Source organism: Miscanthus floridulus, chromosome 1 (genome assembly GCF_019320115.1).
Source record: "Miscanthus floridulus cultivar M001 chromosome 1, ASM1932011v1, whole genome shotgun sequence".
NCBI lineage: Eukaryota > Viridiplantae > Streptophyta > Magnoliopsida > Poales > Poaceae > Miscanthus > Miscanthus floridulus.
Genome location: NC_089580.1, coordinates 64,000,476 through 64,020,420, shown reverse-complemented (window position 1 = coordinate 64,020,420; position 19,945 = coordinate 64,000,476). Strand labels below are relative to the sequence as shown.

Sequence of the window (19,945 nt, the reverse complement as noted above, 5' to 3'; positions counted from 1 at the left end):
GTACAAGCCATCAGCGTGTAAAGAAAGAGCCAGCCTTCACACTTCTTTGGTGGTTGGCTGGGTGACCAAAGAGTGCAAGGAATCAGGAACCGTCTTCGTCTTCGTCTTTATCTTTTTCCTTTCCTTTTTTTTTCCTTTTCCTTTTTGCAGTCTTGTCATCACTTGTTTAATTGGAGCTTCAAAGAAGCAAACAGACTCTGTGATTGCGTGGGTCATGAGCTTAAAGGCTTAAGCCCCTCAGTCAGAAGATTATTAGGGCGTAACTCACTGTCTGATCTTTGAGAAATGGGGCAGGAAAAAGAAGATACTGATACTGACGCGTAGCTGCGCGTCTTTGGTTTGAAGATCGCGAGATCCATGCTGAAAAGGAAACCGGAGATTGCAGGATACATAACACAGGTCCCGCTGACAGTCCCCTTCTGAGCTTAGTTTAATGTAACATTTTCTTAATTAAAGAATAGCAACATTTTAGCCTCCAACACACTCTGCCAAGCGGTAGCACACAAAGACACGTACAACTCTAAAAATCACTCAAGCCTCATCAGTTCTAAATCGATTTTGCCAACCCGAAGTACCAAAGACTTAAAAGTACACTTCCCTCTATTACACGACAACCTTCCTTCAATGATAAACTTTGTTTCTCTTTAGACAACTGTGACTAGAGCCTGATCCAATATGTTATTATGAAAATACCTGCAAAAATAAATGGGTTATAGCCCTTTATTTGGAATACAACACCATTTCTGCTCAACAACCACACAACCCGACAAATAATCAACCCTACTAATTAAGGTCCCGTTTGTTAGAGCTCCGGCTCCTTCTAAAAGAGATCTAACTCCGACTGCTCGTTTGGAGCTAAAGCCGTTTTAGAAAATATTTGATAAAAAACGGCTCCAGTGACAATTTTGTAATAATTTATTTTAGGTTTGTGAGGAGGAGATGGGAGAAGCCAATAAGCCACCTTTTTCGGCTCCAACTCCTCTTTACAAAAAAGACTTTGGCTCCTCCTGGCTTCTTGTGAGGAGCTATTTATTAATAGACATTTAGCGAGGCTCATTACAAGGAGCTACAAGAAGCTAGAGTCAAAGTTCCGCCAAACGAAGCCTAGAATTTGATTTCTATGATTTGAAGAGAAACTTGTTGCATTGGTTGAATACTAAGTGATAAATATTGCATTCCAAATAGATCTTGCAATAAGTAACTCAATAAAAAAAAAGATGTTGAATGGTTTCATCTGAACTGCAAAGCCAACATTTAGTGCAACCAGTCTAACGTCTTTTAACCGAGTTATCTTGGTCAAAATAATGCCTCCGTTTAAATTCCAAAGTAAAAAAATGATTTAAAGGTAACTTCACCTTCCAAAATCTAAACTTCTTAAGCACCCTATCTCTTTGTAAAAGGATTGTACCGAGAAGGAGCCATTCCTACTTAAATTCCACAAACACATCCTTGTCCTCATTCAGAGAAAACGGCACAACTAATATAAGGTCACCAAATTCAATCAACACACCAATTTCTCATAGGTTAAAGTCCGTCTAATGACATATTTAAAGGTACAATACTTTACTACTTGACAAACAAAAACATTCTTTTTACTAACACCGTCTTGCTCTCACTAACAAATGAACCGTGGTGGATGATGGAAGATATCTCTTTCCTAAAAAATAACATAAAAATTAGGTCTCTCGTCCGCACTGAAACCATATTGAATCCCATGCCTAGTTTACTTGAAAGTTTGCAGGAGAAAAATAGTCAGTCAGTTTTTATTATATGTCAATGTCGATATATCACAATGCTTGAAATGAAAGGGTTTTGTGCTTTTACATAGATCTACTGATTTCAATCAGTAGCATGCATAAGTTGGTGTAATTACTGATGACAATTGAGTATCAAATTGATGGATGTATCAACAAGTTGGAGGGGATGTAAAAAAACAATTGTGAGATGAAAGCTCAAGCAAGTGAAGACGATGCTCGATGATTGTTTACACCAAAATTTGAGAAGAAGAACGCGGGAACTCTAAACTTCTGAAATGTTCTAATATGGTTAGAGGGGGAGGGGGGAATAGCCTATTTAAAAATCTACAAACCAACTAAAGCAATTTAATTAGTATAACAAATAGCGAAATACAAACTTGCTCTAGCTCTACAAGGGTTGTAAGCCACCTATCCAACAATTTTAGTTGCTATGATCACTAAACACACAATTTGCTATGTCACTACTGTCGGATGCCGTGAGAAGGGGTACCCTAAGCAAGACCCAAAAAACGACTGCGTAGACTTCGTAAAGATCGAAACCAGCTAAACACCGCTGGCCTCGGCCGGTTCTCCGACTCGCCCGAGGCCCCCTCACCGCTGGCCTCGGCCGATTCTCCGACTCGCCCGAGGCCCCCTCACCACTGACCTCGAGCGACTCCCCGCCGAAGGCCTCGGCCGGGCCACTGACCCTCCGTCTCGCGCGAGGCGGGCTCGGCAGCACTCCGCTGCCTCTTCCTTCTCCCGTCCCTCTGACAAAACGTCGTGTCGCATTAACTCAGCCAACTGCTGCCCCTGACATCGGCCGCACGCTCGGCACAGTACAGCAGAGTGGCCGACGGGACAGGAAGCAGGACGGGGCAGGGGTTACCCGCCACTGTGCTAACCACTATGCACATGGCTGACGCCCATGCCTCACTGAGCTGCCAACTCCTGCTCCAAGGACAACGCAGCATGGGGAGCCACGTCTGGGCTACTGTGGCCTCGGAATCAGTACCCAGGACCAATAATTCCCTCCAAGGCCTCGGCAGTTTGCTTCAGGGGCTCGGCAGCCTGAGGACCCACGTCCGCCGGGGCCCCCCGCGATGGCTTGGCCTCGGCACCTGCAGAGCCACAGCTCCCCACGACGTCATCACACGATGACCCGCACGTCGCCCGGACTGGGCAGGGGTTACCCGCCACTGTACTGACCACCATGCACATGGCGGACGCCCATGCCTCACTGTGCTGCCAACTCCTGATCCAAGGACAACGCAGCATGGGGAGCCACGTCTGGGCTACTGTGGCCTCGGAATCAGTACCCAGGTCCAATAACTCCCCCAAGGCCTCGGCAGTTTGCTTCAGGGGCTCGGCAGCCTGAGGATCCATGTCCGCCGAGCCCCCCACGATGGCTCGGCCTCGGCGTCTGCAGGGCCGCTGCTCCCTACGACGTCATTGCACGGTGACCAGCACGTCGCCCGCCATGTCCTGCATCAAGCTATACTGGAGCCCCACGACGCACAAGATCGAGTATGACCGGCGCGTCACTTCTGCACGACAAGGACAGGGCCACTCCATCGACCATACCACGACAGTGGCCGGCTACAGGGCTCGGACACGCCACCCCGTTTACAGAAGCGCTATGTAGCAATCTATGTACGGTCCCAGGTCTCCCTTAGAGTATAAAAGGGAGGCACCGGGGCCATTTCTAGGGGCGACCGGAAGAGGACGAACACACCGATAGAACTTGACACTACGCTGCTTGAGAACAACGCCTCAAGCAGCTCGCACCACCCTCACCGAGACCTGGGGCTAGCCCCCTCTCTCACCTAGCTTGTAACCCCCTACTACGAGCACTCCGGTGCAAGGAATACAAGATCAATCTCTCAGACTGGACGTAGGGCCTCGATTGCCTGAACCAGTATAAACCTTGTGTCTCTTTGCATCACCATCCGGGATTAGGGGCACGCAGCACAAACTCACTCGTTGGTTGAGGGACCCCCGGTTCCAAAACGCCGACAGTTGGCGCGCCAGGTAGGGGATCTGCGTGTCGGCTTCATCATCCTAGCAAGTTCCGGATGGCAGACCCGGTACGACCATTGCGTCTCGGCACCATAGTTTGGTTCGGAAGCCTAGAGTTCATGTCTCTAGGGCATGAGTACGACATGGTGCTCCTCGCCCCTCGAGCCCCACCGTCCGACGATGAAGTCACGCCCCGGCAGCCCAGGCGCAGGCGGCGCCCGGGCAGCCGCTCTCGCCATGCTCGCCAGGCACGACGCGAGCAAGGCCACCCCGACGCTACGCGAACCCAGGGCGGCACGCCACTCCCCGCCGATACCCTACGACCAGCTGTTGGTACGGGGTCCCTGGCTGGGGACCTGTCTGGCCTGAGCATGGACGAAGGAAAATCGCCGGCGGCTTGCGGCGATACCCAGCCGTCTGGCTCCGCTCCACCACTCCCTGGAGAGCCGACCCCGGCGGGGCAGAATATGGAGACGGCACCGTCGCCATCCCCCTTTGGATTGAGAAATGCCGCCGCCTCTTACGCCTACGCTTACGCTGCCACTCACGAGCACCCCTCGGAACGCCGCCAGCGCTTCGCTCCCGACCTGAGCATCCGCTCCGACTCCTCGGACGAGGACGAGGCATGGCCCGGGGCGGACTTCTCCGAACTCCACAACCCTGGGGCTTTGCGCCAATTCTTGGCTGCAAGCGACTACTGCCTCGGCTACTCCGACTCCGACGACGAAGGGACTTACGATCCATCTCGTGAGTGCTTCCACGTCGGGCTCGGGATGCCAAGGGCGGGCGAAGAGGACGAGAGGACAGGCAACCATTCCCCGCCCCGGGCAGGGGCGGGCGACGCCACACCTCCGCGTCTCGAACCCCCGGCAGCACGGAACGAGAATCCTGTTCGCGGGGGACATCGACGCCCAGACCTGGAGCAGCTCCGCGAGCTTCAAGCCAAGGTCGAACAAGACCGACTCCTTCTGCAACAGCTTCGGGACACTCTTGAGCAGGAGCAGCAAGGGCGTGGTGAGGGCGGAGGAGCCCGAGGGAGGGCCCGCGACGTCCATCACCGCATCAACGATAACGAGGGGGGAGAGCCACCCCCAATCTTTAATCGCGCTAGCCAGAATGTCGCAGCGGCTGCGATGCTGGTCCGAGCGATGCCCGAGCCCTCCACCACCGAGGGGCGACGGGTCCGCGGAGAGCTCCGCGACCTCCTCGAGACCGCAGCGGTGCAGCAGGCCGAAAGTTCCGCCTCCCGCCGGCGCGGAGGCACTTCAGAGCAGCCCGCAGCGCAACCTCGCCGGGGCCAGGATGCCTCGGTCCGCCCCGAGGCCGCTCGCACGCCGACGGTCAACAGGGCCCCCTCGGTACGCGATCGACCTAGAGACCAACGCGAGGCACGGGACGACCACGAAGTAGTTGGCGGGCGACGGCGCCACGACAACGGAGCCGCCCGGGGCTACCACCCGCACCGAGGCGGTCGCTACGACAGCGGTGAGGACCGCAGTCCTTCCCCTGAGCCGCCAGGCCCTCGGGTCTTCAGCAGGGCCATCCGCGCGGCTCCTTTCCCCGCCCGGTTCCGACAGCCGGCCAATCTCGCGAAGTACAGCGGCGAGACCAACCCGGAGCTCTGGCTCGCCGATTACCGCCTGGCCTGCCAGCTAGGCGGCGCGGACGATGACCTGCTCATCATCCGCAATCTCCCTCTGCTCTTGTCGGACTCGGCACGAGCCTGGCTCGAGCATCTCCCTCCCTCGCAAATCCACGACTGGCGCGACTTAGTTAGGATCTTCGTCGGGAACTTCCAGGGCACTTACGTACGCCCCGGGAATTCCTGGGATCTTAAGAGCTGCCGCCAGAAGCCGGACGAGTCTCTCCGAGACTTCATCCGGCGCTTCTCCAAACAGTGCACCGAGCTACCCAGCGTCGGCGACTCGGAGATCGTCCAGGCTTTCCTCTCCGGCACCACTTGTCGGGACTTGGTCCGAGAGTTAGGACGCAACGTCCCGCGCTCTGCTGCCGCGCTCCTCGACATCGCCACCAGCTTCGCCTCGGGGGAAGAGGCTGTCGGAGCCATCTTCCCCGACGCCGATTGCAAGGGTAAGCGGAGGGAAGAGGCCCCCGTGGCCTCAACCTCCCACCTCCCAAAGAAAAAGAAGAAGGGTCGCCCAGGGAAGCAGGAGGTCCTCGAGGCCATCCATGTCGCTACAACAGATCGCAGGAATCCCCGAGGCCCCCGTGGCCCCGGGCTATTCGACGACATGCTGAAGAAGCCCTGCCCTTACCATCAAGGTCCGGTAAAGCATGCTCTCGAGGATTGCACCATGCTGCGGCGCTACTACGCCAAGCTCGGGCTCCCCGACGACGACGCCAAGCAGAAGGGCGCCGGCGGTCGGAACGAGGACAAGGACGACGGGTTCCCCGAGGTACGCAACGCTTTCATGATCTTCGGTGGGCCCTCGGCATGCCTTACGGCGCGGCAGCGCAAGAGGGAGCGCCGAGAAGTCTTCTCGGTCAAGGTGGCCACCCCCCAGTACCTCGACTGGTCCCGAGAGGCGATCACCTTCGATCGAGGTGACCACCCCGACCGTATTCCGAATCCCGGGCAGTACCCGCTGGTCGTCGACCCGATCATCGGCAACACCCGACTCTCCAAGGTGTTGATGGACGGAGGCAGCGGCCTCAACATCCTCTACGCCAACACCCTGGAGCTCTTAGAGATCGACCGGTCGAGGCTACGAGGCGACGTTGCACCCTTCCACGGCATCGTGCCGGGGAGGCGCACGCAACCCCTCGGGCGCATCGACCTTCCCGTCTGCTTCGGCACCCCTTCCAACTACCGCAAGGAAGTCCTCACCTTCGAAGTAGTCGGGTTCGGGGGAGCCTACCACGCCATCCTGGGGCGACCATGCTACGCCAAGTTCATGGCAGTGCCCAACTATACCTACCTCAAGCTCAAGATGCCAGGCCCTAATGGGGTCATCACAATCGAATCCACGTACGAACATGCATACGACTGCGACGTCGAGTGCATCGAGTACGCCGAGGCCCTTGCGGAGGCCGAGACCCTCATCGCCCACCTAGACCAGCTCAGTGGCGAGGTGCCTGACTCCAAGCGTCGCGCGAGGGCGTTCGAGCCCGCTGAAACCGTCAAACTCATCCCAGTCGACCCCGCATGCCCCGACGACCGGGCGCTGAAAATCAGCGCCACCCTCGACATCAAATAGGAAGCCGTGCTCGTCGACTTTCTCCGTGCGAACGCCGACATTTTCGCATGGAGTCCCTCGGACATGCCGGGCATACCGAGGGAAGTCGCCGAGCACGCCCTGGACATCCGGGCTGGATCTAGACCGGCGAGGCAACGCCTGCGGCGCTTCGACGAAGAAAAACGCAGGGCCATCGGGGAGGAGGTACAGAAGCTCTTGGCGGCCGGGTTCATCAAGGAAGTATCACACCCGGAGTGGTTGGCTAACCCCGTTTTAGTCAAGAAGAAAAATGGGAAGTGGAGGATGTGTGTAGACTACACCGGTCTAAATAAAGCCTGTCCAAAGGTCCCCTTCCCATTACCTCGAATCGATCAAATCGTTGATTCCACCGCAGGGTGTGAGACCCTGTCTTTCCTCGATGCGTACTCCGGATACCATCAAATCAAGATGAAAGAATCCGACCAGCTCGCGACTTCCTTCATCACACCGTTTGGCATGTACTGCTACGTGACGATGCCCTTCGGCCTCAGAAACGCAGGTGCCACGTACCAGCGGTGCATGACCCAGGTCTTTGGCGACAACATTGGGCAGACCGTCGAGGCCTACGTAGACGACATCGTGGTCAAAACCAGAAAGGCCGAAAATCTCGTGAATGACTTGAGGGTGACCTTCAAATGCCTTAGAGAGAGGGGCATCAAGCTCAACCCCGAGAAGTGCGTGTTCGGGGTCCCCCGAGGCATGCTCTTGGGATTCATAGTCTCGGAACGCGGCATTGAGGCCAACCCAGAGAAGGTCTCAGCTATAACCAGCATGGGACCAATCAGAGACCTCAAGGGAGTACAGAGGGTCATGGGATGCCTTGCGGCCCTAAGTCGCTTCATCTCACGCCTCGGCGAAAAAGGCCTGCCCCTGTACCGCCTCTTGAGAAAGTCCGAGCGCTTTTCTTGGACCGCCGAGGCCGAGGAAGCCTCGCCAGGCTCAAAGCACTGCTGACCAACCCCCCCGTCCTGGTACCGCCCGCCGAGGGCGAGCACCTCTTGCTCTACGTCACCGCGACAACCCAAGTGGTCAGCGCGGCCGTAGTAGTCGAGAGGCAGGAGAAGGGACATGCTCTACCCGTCCAACGACCTGTTTACTTCATCAGCGAAGTGCTCTCCGAAACTAAGACGCGTTACCCCCACATCCAGAAGCTGGTTTACGCAGTAGTCTTGGCTCGACGCAAGCTGCGTCACTACTTCGAGTCCCACCCGGTGACTGTGGTGTCGTCTTTTCCTCTGGGAGAGATAATCCAAAACCGGGAGGCCTCGGGTAGAGTAGCCAAGTGGGCTGTCGAACTCATGGGGGAAACCTTGTCCTTCGCGCCTCGGAAGGCGATCAAATCACAGGTCCTATCCGACTTTGTAGCCGAATGGACCGACACACAGCTGCCACCCGTTCAGATCCAATCAGAATGCTGGACCATGTACTTCGACGGGTCCCTGATGAAGACTGGGGCTGGCGCGGGCCTGCTCCTGGTCTCGCCCCTCGGAGTACACATGCGCTACATGATCCGGCTTCACTTCGCCGCCTCCAACAATGTCGCCGAATACGAGGCCCTCATCAACGGCCTGCAAGTTGCCATCGAACTTGGAGTACGACGTCTCGACGTACGGGGTGATTCGCAGCTCGTCGTCGATCAGGTGATGAAAGAGTCAAGCTGCCATGACCCCAAAATGAAGGCGTACTGCGCGATGGTACGTCGCCTGGAGAACAAGTTCGACGGTCTCGAACTCAACCACGTTGCACGAAAGTTCAACGAGGCCACGGACGAACTAGCAAAGATGGCGTCTGCATGGACCCCGGTCCCCCTGAATGTCTTCACCAGAGACCTCCATAAGCCATTCGTCGACTACGCCTCAGCGATGGAAGAGGGCCCATCGGCCGAGCCCACCGCAGGGCCCGAGGCCCCCTCTGCCACCGGGACCTCGCCCGCCGAGCCCGAGGCCATGGCGATTGACGCAGAGCCTCCCAAGGTCGACCAAGGAACGGACTGGCGAGTCCCCTTCCTTGATCACCTCGTTCGAGGAGAACTGCCCGCTGACAGAACCGAAGCCCGACGGCTTGCGCGACGCGCCAAGACTTACGCCCTCTGCGACGACGAGTTGTATAGGCGTAGCCCATCTGGTGTTCTCCAGCGATGCATCACCACCGAGGCTGGCCAATCCTTACTTTGGGACTTGCACGCGGGAGTCTGCGGGCACCACGCGGCGCCTCGGGCGCTCGTAGGTAACGCCTTCCGCCAAGGTTTCTATTGGCCAACGGCGGTGGCCGACGCCACGAAGCTAGTACGCTCCTGCGAGGGATGCCAGTACTACGCTCGACAGACGCACCTTCCGGCCCAAGCCCTCCAAACCATCCCCATCACATGGCCATTCGCTGTGTGGGGGCTGGACATGGTTGGGCCTCTGCAGAAGGCATCCGGGGGCCATACCCATCTGCTGGTAGCTATCGACAAATTCTCCAAATGGATCGAGGCTCGTCCGATCGCTCAGATCAAATCCGAGCAAGCGGTGCTGTTCTTTACCGATATCATCCACAGGTTCGGGGTTCCTAACACCATCATCACTGACAATGGGACACAATTCACCGGACGCAAGTTCCTGACGTTCTGCGACGACCACCACATCCGGGTGGCTTGGTCGGCCGTAGGGCACCCAAGGACGAATGGCCAAGTAGAGCGTGCCAACGGCATGATCCTACAAGGCCTTAAGCCAAGAATATTCAACCAATTGAAGAAGTTTGGCAAGAAATGGCTTGCCGAACTCCCGTCAGTCATCTGGAGCCTAAGAAATACCCCAAGCCGAGCCACGGGATTCACACCGTTCTTCCTGGTCTATGGAGCCGAGGCCATCCTCCCCACTGACTTAGAATACGGTTCCCCGAGGCTACAGGCGTACAACGAGCAAAGCAACCGCACTGCCCGCGAAGACGCCCTCGACCAACTGGAGGAAGCCCGAGACGTCGCGCTGCTACACTCAGCCAGGTACCAGCAAGCCCTACGGCGCTACCAAGCCCGGCGCGTCCAAAGCCGAGACCTGAAGGTGGGCGACCTGGTGCTGAGACGGAGGCAGAGCAACAAGGGCCGCCACAAGCTGACCCCACCCTGGGAAGGGCCGTACATCGTCGCTCAAGTGCTGAAGCCCGGGACCTACAAGTTGGCCAACGAGAAGGGCGAAATCTTCACAAACGCTTGGAACATAGAACAGCTACGTCGTTTCTACCCTTAAATTTCCAAACGTTGTTTACATTGTTCCTCGAAATACAATAAAGAGGCGTTCTTAGTTGTTATAATCTTTCGAGGAACCCCCCCCCGTTATAGACAAATCGATTGTATAGAACCTAAGGACCGTACGATCGCCTCAAAGGCGAAAAGGCCGCCGAACCGTGAGAACGGCCTACGCCTCCGGGCTACGGCAGCTCCCTCACCACCTTTTTCACCCAAAGGACAGCGTAGGCTCCGAGGAGGCTCTATGCAGAGGGCGGGGCTCGACGTCACGATAGCGCTATAAGGGAGACTCGGCTCTGCCTCTGCAAAGCCGAGCCTCCCTCGGGGGCTAAAAAGGGGAAACCCCCTAAGTCCCGAAACCCCCTAAGTCTCGAACACCGTTTGTTAATGGTCTTTCAAAAAACTTCTACGCCAAACTCTCTCGCGCTCCGACGGGACCTTCACAAGAAACCCAAAAGACCAAAAGTTTGTCTAGAGGCCAAAGGGCCGGTCGAGTCGTGAGAACGGCCTACGCCTCTGGGCTACGGCAGCTCCCTCACCACCCTTCGCCGAAGGACGGCTTAAGTCCCGAGGGATTTCTTTGCGGGTTCCCAAGATCGAGACAGAGGGCACAGGCTTGGAAGTAGAACAGAAAACGGTTAAAAGACGCACATACGCAAATACTTTAAAAGGCCTCAACAGCCACAAAAACGTCACGATACAGCAACTAACTCAATCCGGTTACATGGCCCCTTTTGGCCCAGGTCAAAGCTCAAGGATCGGTGGCCGGCGCGGGAGGGACCACCTCTTCTTCAAACAGACCAGCCAGCGCCGTGCCAGGTGCCTCGGCCGCCTCCAACAGCTTCACGACCTCCGCATCAGCCTCCTCGTCATCTTCTGGCAACACATAGCCGTCGCTGACAGCCTCGAGGTTGATGGCGTAGTGCGAAGAGACGACGGCCAGGGCGCGCTTGACACCCGTGTGCAACGCCCCCCGGAGCCTCTCGCGGACGCGGCCGCTCAACGCAATCAGGCGGCTCCCAAGGGAGCTGGCTGATTGGACCTCCTCGACGTCCAGGGCCTCGCAGGCGGTACGGACAGCGCTACGTAACGCCTCGTGCTCCCGGACCTCAGCATCCAGCGCCGCTTGCGCTGCGACGGAGGCCTCAGCCGCCTGGGAAGCTTCTTTTTTCAGATCTACGTCGCAACGAGGGGTCAGGAGTCAAACGCGAACCAGAACAAATGGAACAAGGAACACGGTTCAGCGGAACTTACCCTCGGCCTTGTTCTTCCAGGCTAGGACCTCGACCCGAGAGGCCTCGGCCGCCTTGGTAACCTCTGCCAAGGCGACTCTCGTCGCCTGATGCTCGCTCTGCTCCGCACCCAGCTGCCCGGCTGTGGCCTTCGCAGAGGCCGTCGCTTCTTGGGCCCGAGACCTGAAGGAGTCTCGCTCCTCCTCCAGTTCCTTGATCTTCGCCTCCAAGGGGGCAGCCTGCCCCTTAGCCGTGACCAACTCGGCCTGAAGGTCAGCACAACGAAGGCGGAGGTCCTCCACTTCCGCACTCCGCGCTGACAAAAGCCCCTGGGCGTCGGCGAGCAGGCCCTTCTGCCGCCGGAGCTGGTCCCAGATATCCCTCTCCCTTCGTAGGAACACCGATTTCCCAAGGGACCGGGTCTCGAGCTCCTATAAAGGTAAGAAACGCACGTCAAAACACTGCGAGGGGACTCGAAGAGAAAACAACTCGGCACGAGAGAGGAAGGTACTTACCTGGGTGACACCGGGCAAGTCCCGTCCCATAATAGTCATCGCCGTCTGCAGCGACCGCACTGCCAGTTGGCGGTACTGCTCGAGGGTATCCCACCGCCCCCCCTCTGTGATATCTTCAAGGGCGAACACAGGCTCCCCCTCGGGATCAGCCTGGTTCCGCCAGAAAACACGCGGGAAATTCCACCCACGGGGCTCGGGCCGTAGCCGGGCAAGGGCCGAACTCCCCTCGGCGGGATCTGGGACCGGCTGCTCCGCGGTACTGGCCTCCTCGACGTCCGCCGCCTCCTTCCCTCGGGAAGAATCATCAGACGAGATTGTCTGAACCAGGGGCGGCGCCAAAATTTGCTCCGTCTCCACCTCCATCGCCTCAGCCTCGACGGACCCGGGGGCTCTGGCCTCCGCCATCTCTACCTCGGTGGCCCCGGCGTCCACCGCCCTGGCTTCAGAGGTCTCGGGGGCTCCTGGCCTCACCCTCAACGGCCTCGGCAATAATGGACGCCCCGGCCTCCTTCGCCCCAAGACCCGCGACATCGCGAGGCGTGGGCTCCTCCTCCTCCACTCGCTCCGCGGCTGCCTCGGCACCCTTTTCCTGGGCAGCCGCCTCCTCCGAAACGGCCCCGCCCGACACCGCGCCACGCTGCACGCCAGCCTGCGCCTCCGCTGCCTGATGGGCAGAGGAGCTAACATTCACCTTGAGCGCCTTACGGGGCGCCAAGGGAGGATCTTCCACCAGATGCGTCTGGCTAGAAGCAAAGACACTCCCAAGGTCAGCACGCGACCGAGGGGCAAACAAGGAAGTACTACGTACTCCACCAGAAAAAACGCTTACCGCGAACGGGGATGCAGCCGCTTCGACACCGCCAGCCTCCTCTGCAACGGCGGCGGTGGTGGCAGCAGCGCGGCCTCGGTGACCACCGGTGCCAGCTGGCCTCCGTCGGGCCCCGGCACCTCCTCGATCCCTTCGCGGAGACGAGGGGGTCGCCCCCACCGTCGCCTGGCTCCACCTCCACCGTCGAACCCATCGGGCTGACGGCACGCTCCTCCAACACCCGCGCCTTGAGTGTGTCGGCCTCGGCCCCGGGACGAGCCGCCATCGGCCCCGGGACACCTCCTCCTCCTGGGAGCGTCAGGCTCCTTGCCGGCGCCCCGGGCACCATCTCCCTAATGTCGGGGAGGTGTTCTAGGCAGGCCGTCCCCACCTCGCGCCCGTCGCCGTCGCCCGAAGAATCCGACATCGACGACGAAGGAGACGGCTCCAACGGGAGACCGTCGAGCTTCTGACGCCGGCGATGGGCGTCCAGCTTTTCGCGCGCAAGGAGCTTCTTCGTGCGCTTCGCCTCCTTGGCATCTTTCTTCTTCTTCTCCTCCTCGGCACGCGCCCTGTTCACGGACCGCCGCCGGGCGTCCTCGGGAACGGGCGGTGGGGAGCCTCGCACGTCTCTTATCCCCTATGGGAACAACGAAGTAAGACAACAGACAAAAAAGAAAAAAGGAAAACGAAAAACAAGAAGGCCGCGAAAGCCTCGACAACATCCAACTTACCAGCGAGACATACCCCCGCGACGGGCGCATCGGGAACGGCATCAAATCGTCAATCTTCGGCTTCCCGTCTACCGCCTCTCTCACCCGACGCAGGGTCTCGTCGTCGGTAAGGGCGAAGGCGGACATCTTGACACCAGCGATCGGATCGCCCGGCGTCATCTCGAATAGCCGCCGCCGCCGGGCCATCAGCGGCAACACCCTCCGGCGGTGAAAAGCCGCCACGACCACGGCCGCCAAAAGACCGTGGTCACGCAGCTTCCCCAAGGCCCTCAAGAGCGGTTCCAGCCTAGGCTGATCGGCCTTGACGACGCCGTATCCCCATTTCTCTGGTTGACTCTCTACAACCCGCGCGGTATAAGGGGGAAGTCCTCCGCCGTCGTTGCGGAGGTAGAACCAGCCGTCGTACCAACGACGGTTGGACGAGGACAGCTGGGCCGGGATGTAGAGGGACTGCCGGTCTTGGCGTACGTGAAGAGTGCAGCCGCCGGCCCTCTGCACCTTCCGAGCCCCCCTCGTTCCCCCCAGCTTGGTGGTGAACGTCGCTCGGAACAAGTGGAGCCACAACTCCCAGTGGGGAGCGATCCCCAAGTACCCCTCACAGACGGCGACGAAGATGGCCGCCTGCGCGATGGAGTTGGGGCTGAAATTGTGAAGCTCCACACCATAGTAGTGCGGGAGCGCCCACATGAAGTTGTCCACCGGCGACCCGAGGCCTCGCTCGTGGAAGACGACGAAGCTCACCACGTAGCCGTCGCGCGGCCTCGGCTCCGACTCGTTCCCCAGAGCAATCCACTCCGGCTCGTCAGGGTCGGTGATCGGGCGAAGAAGACCGGCCTCCACGAGCGACTGCAGCTTCTCCTCGGTGACGTCGGACCGCTCCCAGGGATCCGCCGGGAGGATGACGGGACCACCTAGCCATTGCGCGGCGGAGGACGCTGCTACGGCGGTAATCTCTCTCCCTCTCTCTTTCAGTCTCTCGCCCTTCTCCTTCTCCTCCCCGGCGCTCTATGCTCTCAGCAACGGCACGGAGGCAGCAAAGGCGAGTGCGGAAAAGGTAAGAAGGGGAAGGGTGAGGTTCTTCGTGTATTTATGCAGGGACAGGGCGAAACCGCCGGGCGACAAAATCGGGGAAGTTTCCCCCAAAAGATCCGGCGCGGTTATCCAGATCTGGTTTTACCGCCCACGCGCCCACTCCCTCCTCATTAAATCGTGCGTACAGATACGTCCCGTCGGCAGACATCACGTCACGTCCAACCGCAGCAGCAGCAGGCGCCGTTTCACTGCCCCGAAAAAGTCGCCTCAAAAGACGCGCCTACCGTTGTTAGCCGTAGGGAGAGAAATAACCCCCCCCCCATTCCTTTCAGGCAAAGGAACTGGGCACCGAGCCCGCTACGGTCCAGGGGTTCGAAGGCTGGGCCCTTAGGGGTTTCGACAGCCGCCCTAGGGCAACAGAGTCAGGGGCGACTACGGGCGAGCCTATACGAGGCCGAGGCCCAAGCAAGCGAAACGCTTGGGACGCCCTGTGTCGTGTCCGAGACCGGTAGGGAGGTCTCTGAATGGGATCCCACCGTAGGGAGGCACCGAGCCACCGAGGCCCAGCGAACGGCCTCGGCACCCACTAGAGAAACCCTCCGGTACTCTTGGAGCGCGTCTCCGAACCGCTAGCCGACCCCCAGCGAACAGGGTATGGGCCTCCACTCGGACTTACCCGATAACAGCTCACCGGAACTGCCATCGCTCGCGCCCACCGAGGGTAGCGTGGCACATTCCACCCCTCCTTCCGAGCGAAAAGGAAGCGCGAGGGTCGAGTAAAAAGTCAGGAGAATCCCTGACGGCCCTCTTGCTCCGCGCAGAGGCTAAGGGACTCTTCCTGCAAAAAACATTGCCGAGACCCAGCGACTTAGGCTCGCACCCGAGGGGGCTCGGCAAAACAAACCCTCCTTCCGAGCGAAAAGGAAGCGCGAGGGTCGTTCAAAAAGCCAGAAGAGCTCCTGACGGCCCTCTTGCTCCGTGCAGAGGCTAGGGAGCTCCCTCTGCAACTTTGCCGAGACCCCGCGACCTAGGCTCGCACCCGAAGGGGGCTCGGCAGACAGACCCTCACGCGCGAGGGGCGAACCAAAAAGCCAGGGGGACCTCTGATCGCTCTCTCGCTCCACGCGAGAGACTCGGGGGCTCCTCCTGCAACTTTGCCGAGACCCAGCGGCTCAAGCTCGCACACGAGTGGGCTCGGCAAACAGCCCCCCGTCCGAGCGAAAAGGACGTGCGGGGGATGGACAAAATAGTCGGGAGGACCCCTGACCGCCCTCTCGCCCCGTGCGGAGGCTCGGGGGCTCTTCCTACGCCCAAGATAAAGACAAAAGCGACCCAAGCCCGTTACGGTCCAGGGGTTCGAAGGCTGGACCCCCCGGGGGTTTCGACAGCTGCCCTAGGGCAAAAGAGTCAGGGACGACTACGGGCGAGCCTGTACGGGCGCACCCTGTGTCGTGTCCGAGACCGGTAGGGAGGTCTCCGAATGGGATCCCACCGTAGGGAGGCACCGAGCCACCGAGGCCCAGCGAACGGCCTCGGCACCCACTAGAGAAACCCGCCGGTACTCTTGGAGCGCGTCCCCGGACCGCTAGCCGACCCCCAGCGAACGGGGTACGGGCCTCCACTCGGACTTACCCGATAACAGCTCACCGGAAATGCCGACGCTCGCGCCCACCGAGGGTAGCGCGGCATCTTCCACCCCTCCTTCCGAGCGAAAAGGAAGTACGGGGGTCGTACAAAAAGCCGGGGGAACCCCTGACGGCCCTCTCGCTCCAGGCGGAGGCTGAGGGGCTTTTTCCGCAGCATCGTCAAGGCCCTGCGATCCGAACTCGCACCCATGGGCCCGGCAAACACCCCTCACTCGAAGGAGAAAAAAGCCCCTGAAGAAGTGAAATCACTCCTCCAGGGCCTCGGGGGCTACACCCGGCGGGTGCGCTCGCGCGCACCCACCAAAGCCTCGAGTACAAACACCATCCCAATAGGAACTGTCGAGAGCCAATCCTCGTCAGAACCTCAGGGGGAGTACCTTCACTCCCCCCAAGGCTCGGGGGCTACTATCGGATGCCGTGAGAAGGGGTACCCTAAGCAAGACCCAAAAAACGACTGCGTAGACTTCGTAAAGATCGAAACCAGCTAAACACCGCTGGCCTCGGCCGGTTCTCCGACTCGCCCGAGGCCCCCTCACCGCTGGCCTCAGCCGATTCTCTGACTCGCCCAAGGCCCCCTCACCACTGACCTCGAGCGACTCACCGCCGAAGGCCTCGGCCGGGCCACTGACCCTCCGTCTCGCGCGAGGCGGGCTCGGCAGCACTCCGCTACCTCTTCCTTCTCCCGTCCCTCTAACAAAACATCGTGTTGCATTAACTCAGCCAACTGCTGCCCCTGACATCGGCCGCACGCTCGGCACAGTACAGCAGAGTGGCTGACGGGACAAGAAGCAGGACGGGGCAGGGGTTACCCGCCACTGTGCTAACCACTATGCACATGGCTGACGCCCATGCCTCACTGAGCTGCCAACTCCTGCTCCAAGGGACAACGCAGCATGGGGAGCCATGTCTGGGCTTACTGTGGCCTCAGGAATCAGTACCCAGGACCAATAATTCCCTCCAAGGCCTCGGCAGTTTGCTTCAGGGGCTCGGCAGCCTGAGGACCCACGTCCGCTGGGGCCCCCCGTGATGGCTCGGCCTCGGCACCTGCAGAGCCACAGCTCCCCACAACGTCATCACACGATGACCCGCACGTCGCCTGGACTGGGCAGGGGTTACCCGCCACTGTACTGACCACCATACACATGGCGGACGCCCATGCCTCACTGTGCTGCCAACTCCTGATCCAAGGACAACGCAGCATGGGGAGCCACGTCTGGGCTACTGTGGCCTCGGAATCAGTACCCAGGTCCAATAACTCCCCCAAGGCCTCGGCAGTTTGCTTCAGGGGCTCGGCAGCCTGAGGATCCATGTCCGCCGAGCCCCCCACGATGGCTCGGCCTCGGCGTCTGCAGGGCCGCTGCTCCCTACGACGTCATTGCACGGTGACCAGCACGTCGCCCGCCATGTCCTGCATCAAGCTATACTGGAGCCCCACGACGCACAAGATCGAGTATGACCGGCGCGTCACTTCTGCACGACAAGGACAGGGCCACTCCATCGACCATACCACGACAGTGGCCGGCTACAGGGCTCGGACACGCCACCCCGTTTACAGAAGCGCTATGTAGCAATCTATGTACGGTCCCAGGTCTCCCTTAGAGTATAAAAGGGAGGCACCGGGGCCATTTCTAGGGGCGACCAGAAGAGGACGAACACACCGATAGAACTTGACACTCCTACGCTGCTTGAGAACAACGCCTCAAGCAGCTCGCGCCACCCTCACCGAGACCTGGGGCTAGCCCCCTCTCTCACCTAGCTTGTAACCCCCTACTACGAGCACTCCGGTGCAAGGAATACAAGATCAATCTCTTAGACTAGACGTAGGGCCTCGATTGCCTGAACCAGTATAAACCTTGTGTCTCTTTGCATCACCATCCGGGATTAGGGGCACGCAGCACAAACTCACTCGTTGGTTGAGGGACCCCCGGTTCCAAAACGCCGACAACTACTCACTAAGAGCTCTCACACTTGCTACACTAAAGAGCTTCACTAGATGAACTTAAAGTACAAAGCAAGCTCTCAATTCTAGCTACACTAAAGAGCTTGCTACAACTAGTTTGCAAGAATATAAATGAGTGAGTAGGGTGATTATACCGCCGTGTAGAGGAGCGAACCAATCACAAGATAAATACTAAATCAATCACCGAAAGAATACCAAAGGGTAAGAGACAACCAATTTTTCTCTCAAGGTTCACGTGCTTGCCGGCACGCTAGTCCCCGTTGTGTCGACCAACACTTGGTGGTTCGGTGGTTAAGGGGTGTTACACGAACCTCATCCACACATTTGGACACCACAAGAACCTACCCACAAGTGAGGTAACTCAATGACACGAGCAATCCACTAGAGTTACCTTTCGGCGCACCGCTAGGAAATACACAAGACCCCTCATAATCACCACGATCGGAGCTGGAGACAATCATTAACCTCCGCTCAACGATCCTCGCTTCTTCAAGCCATCTAGGTGGCGGCAACCACCAAGAGAAACAAGTGAATCCAGTAGCAAAACACGAATACCAAGTGCCTCTAGATGCAACCACTCAAGCAATGCACTTGGATTCTCTCCCAATCTCACAAAGATGATGAATCAATGATGAAGATGAGTGGGAGGGCTTTGGCTAAGCTCACAAGGTTGCTATGTCAATGCAAATGGCCAAGATGGTGAGCTTGAGCCAGCCATGGGGCTTAAATAGAGAGCCCCCACGAATAGAGTCGTTGGCCCTCTGTTCTCTAAAAAGTCAGGGCGACCGGACACGCCAGTTAGATCGACCGGACGTAGGACCCTAGCGTCTGGTCGCGCGATACACGCCACGTGTCCCCTCCTTCAAATGCGGATCGCCCGATCTCAATGGTCATTAGTACATCTAAGTTATGACCAGATGCGCTGCTTGAAAGTGACCGGATGCAGGACCCCAACGTCCGGTCGTTTCCAGTAAGGTACCAGTCACGACCAGACGCGTCCGATCACGCCCGATCAGACTCACTGAGCGTCCGGTCATTCTCCCTCATCTTTGTGTGCCGCCACATCAGCATGACCGGACGCTGAACAGTGTTCAGCTAGAGTCCGGTCACTTTTGAACTCAGCTTTCGGTCAAGAGACCGAGGGCGGACTTCACTATGCGCCACTGACCGGACTTAGGACCCCAGCCTCCGGTCACTACGTGACCAACGTCTGGTGCACTCTGTGAAATCCCATCTTTTCTGTATAGAGCGCCGGTACGTAGTGGGAGGCTAGGTGAGAAGAGATGCAGTGGTTTGGTATCGAAACCTGTTCAGCGGTTGGGCACCACCAGTTCATATGCCATGTCAATTTGGGATCTACGATCAAAAGCAAAGTGCTAATAGCATTCAGAACGCACGCTGTGATCATCATTGTTTCTTTGTTATGGAGATAGGCATTGACCAAGCTGTTGGAATTTCAAAAGCCATGGCCTATGGGAGTTGCAAGTTGAGAAATACAGAGCGTAAAGGAGGCAGTGGAAGACTGGGAGTCTGGGACAAACCAGTCAAAATGTTGGAAGTGTAATAGCAATGTGTATCACCTTCGTGCATGTGTGTAAGCATATTTTCACAAACATTTTCAAGGGTGTTAGCACTCCACTAGATCCTAAATGCATATGCAATGAGTTAGAGTATCTAGTGGCACTTTGATAACCGCATTTCGATACGAGTTTCACCCCTCTTAATAGTACGGCTATCGAACCTAAATGTGATCATACTCGCTAAGTGTCTTGATCGCTGAAACGAAAAGGCTCCTACCACT

The 19,945-nt window shown here is 58.2% G+C and overlaps 1 protein-coding gene across 1 annotated transcript; it reads left to right on the top strand.

Moving 5' to 3' along the window:
- The first annotated feature begins 6,066 nt into the window (after positions 1 to 6,066).
- LOC136485451 (uncharacterized) lies at positions 6,067 to 6,995 on the top strand. Its single transcript, XM_066482329.1, has one exon. It carries the CDS (start codon positions 6,071 to 6,073, stop codon positions 6,971 to 6,973), a length of 903 nt encoding a protein of 300 aa, XP_066338426.1. The 5' UTR covers positions 6,067 to 6,070; the 3' UTR covers positions 6,974 to 6,995.
- The last annotated feature ends 12,950 nt before the right edge of the window (positions 6,996 to 19,945 follow it).

What these genes read in the sequence shown, in the direction of transcription:
- LOC136485451 (XM_066482329.1), top strand. Translation starts at nt 6,071, where the DNA reads ATGCTGCGGCGCTACTACGCCAAGCTCGGGCTCCCCGACGACGACGCC.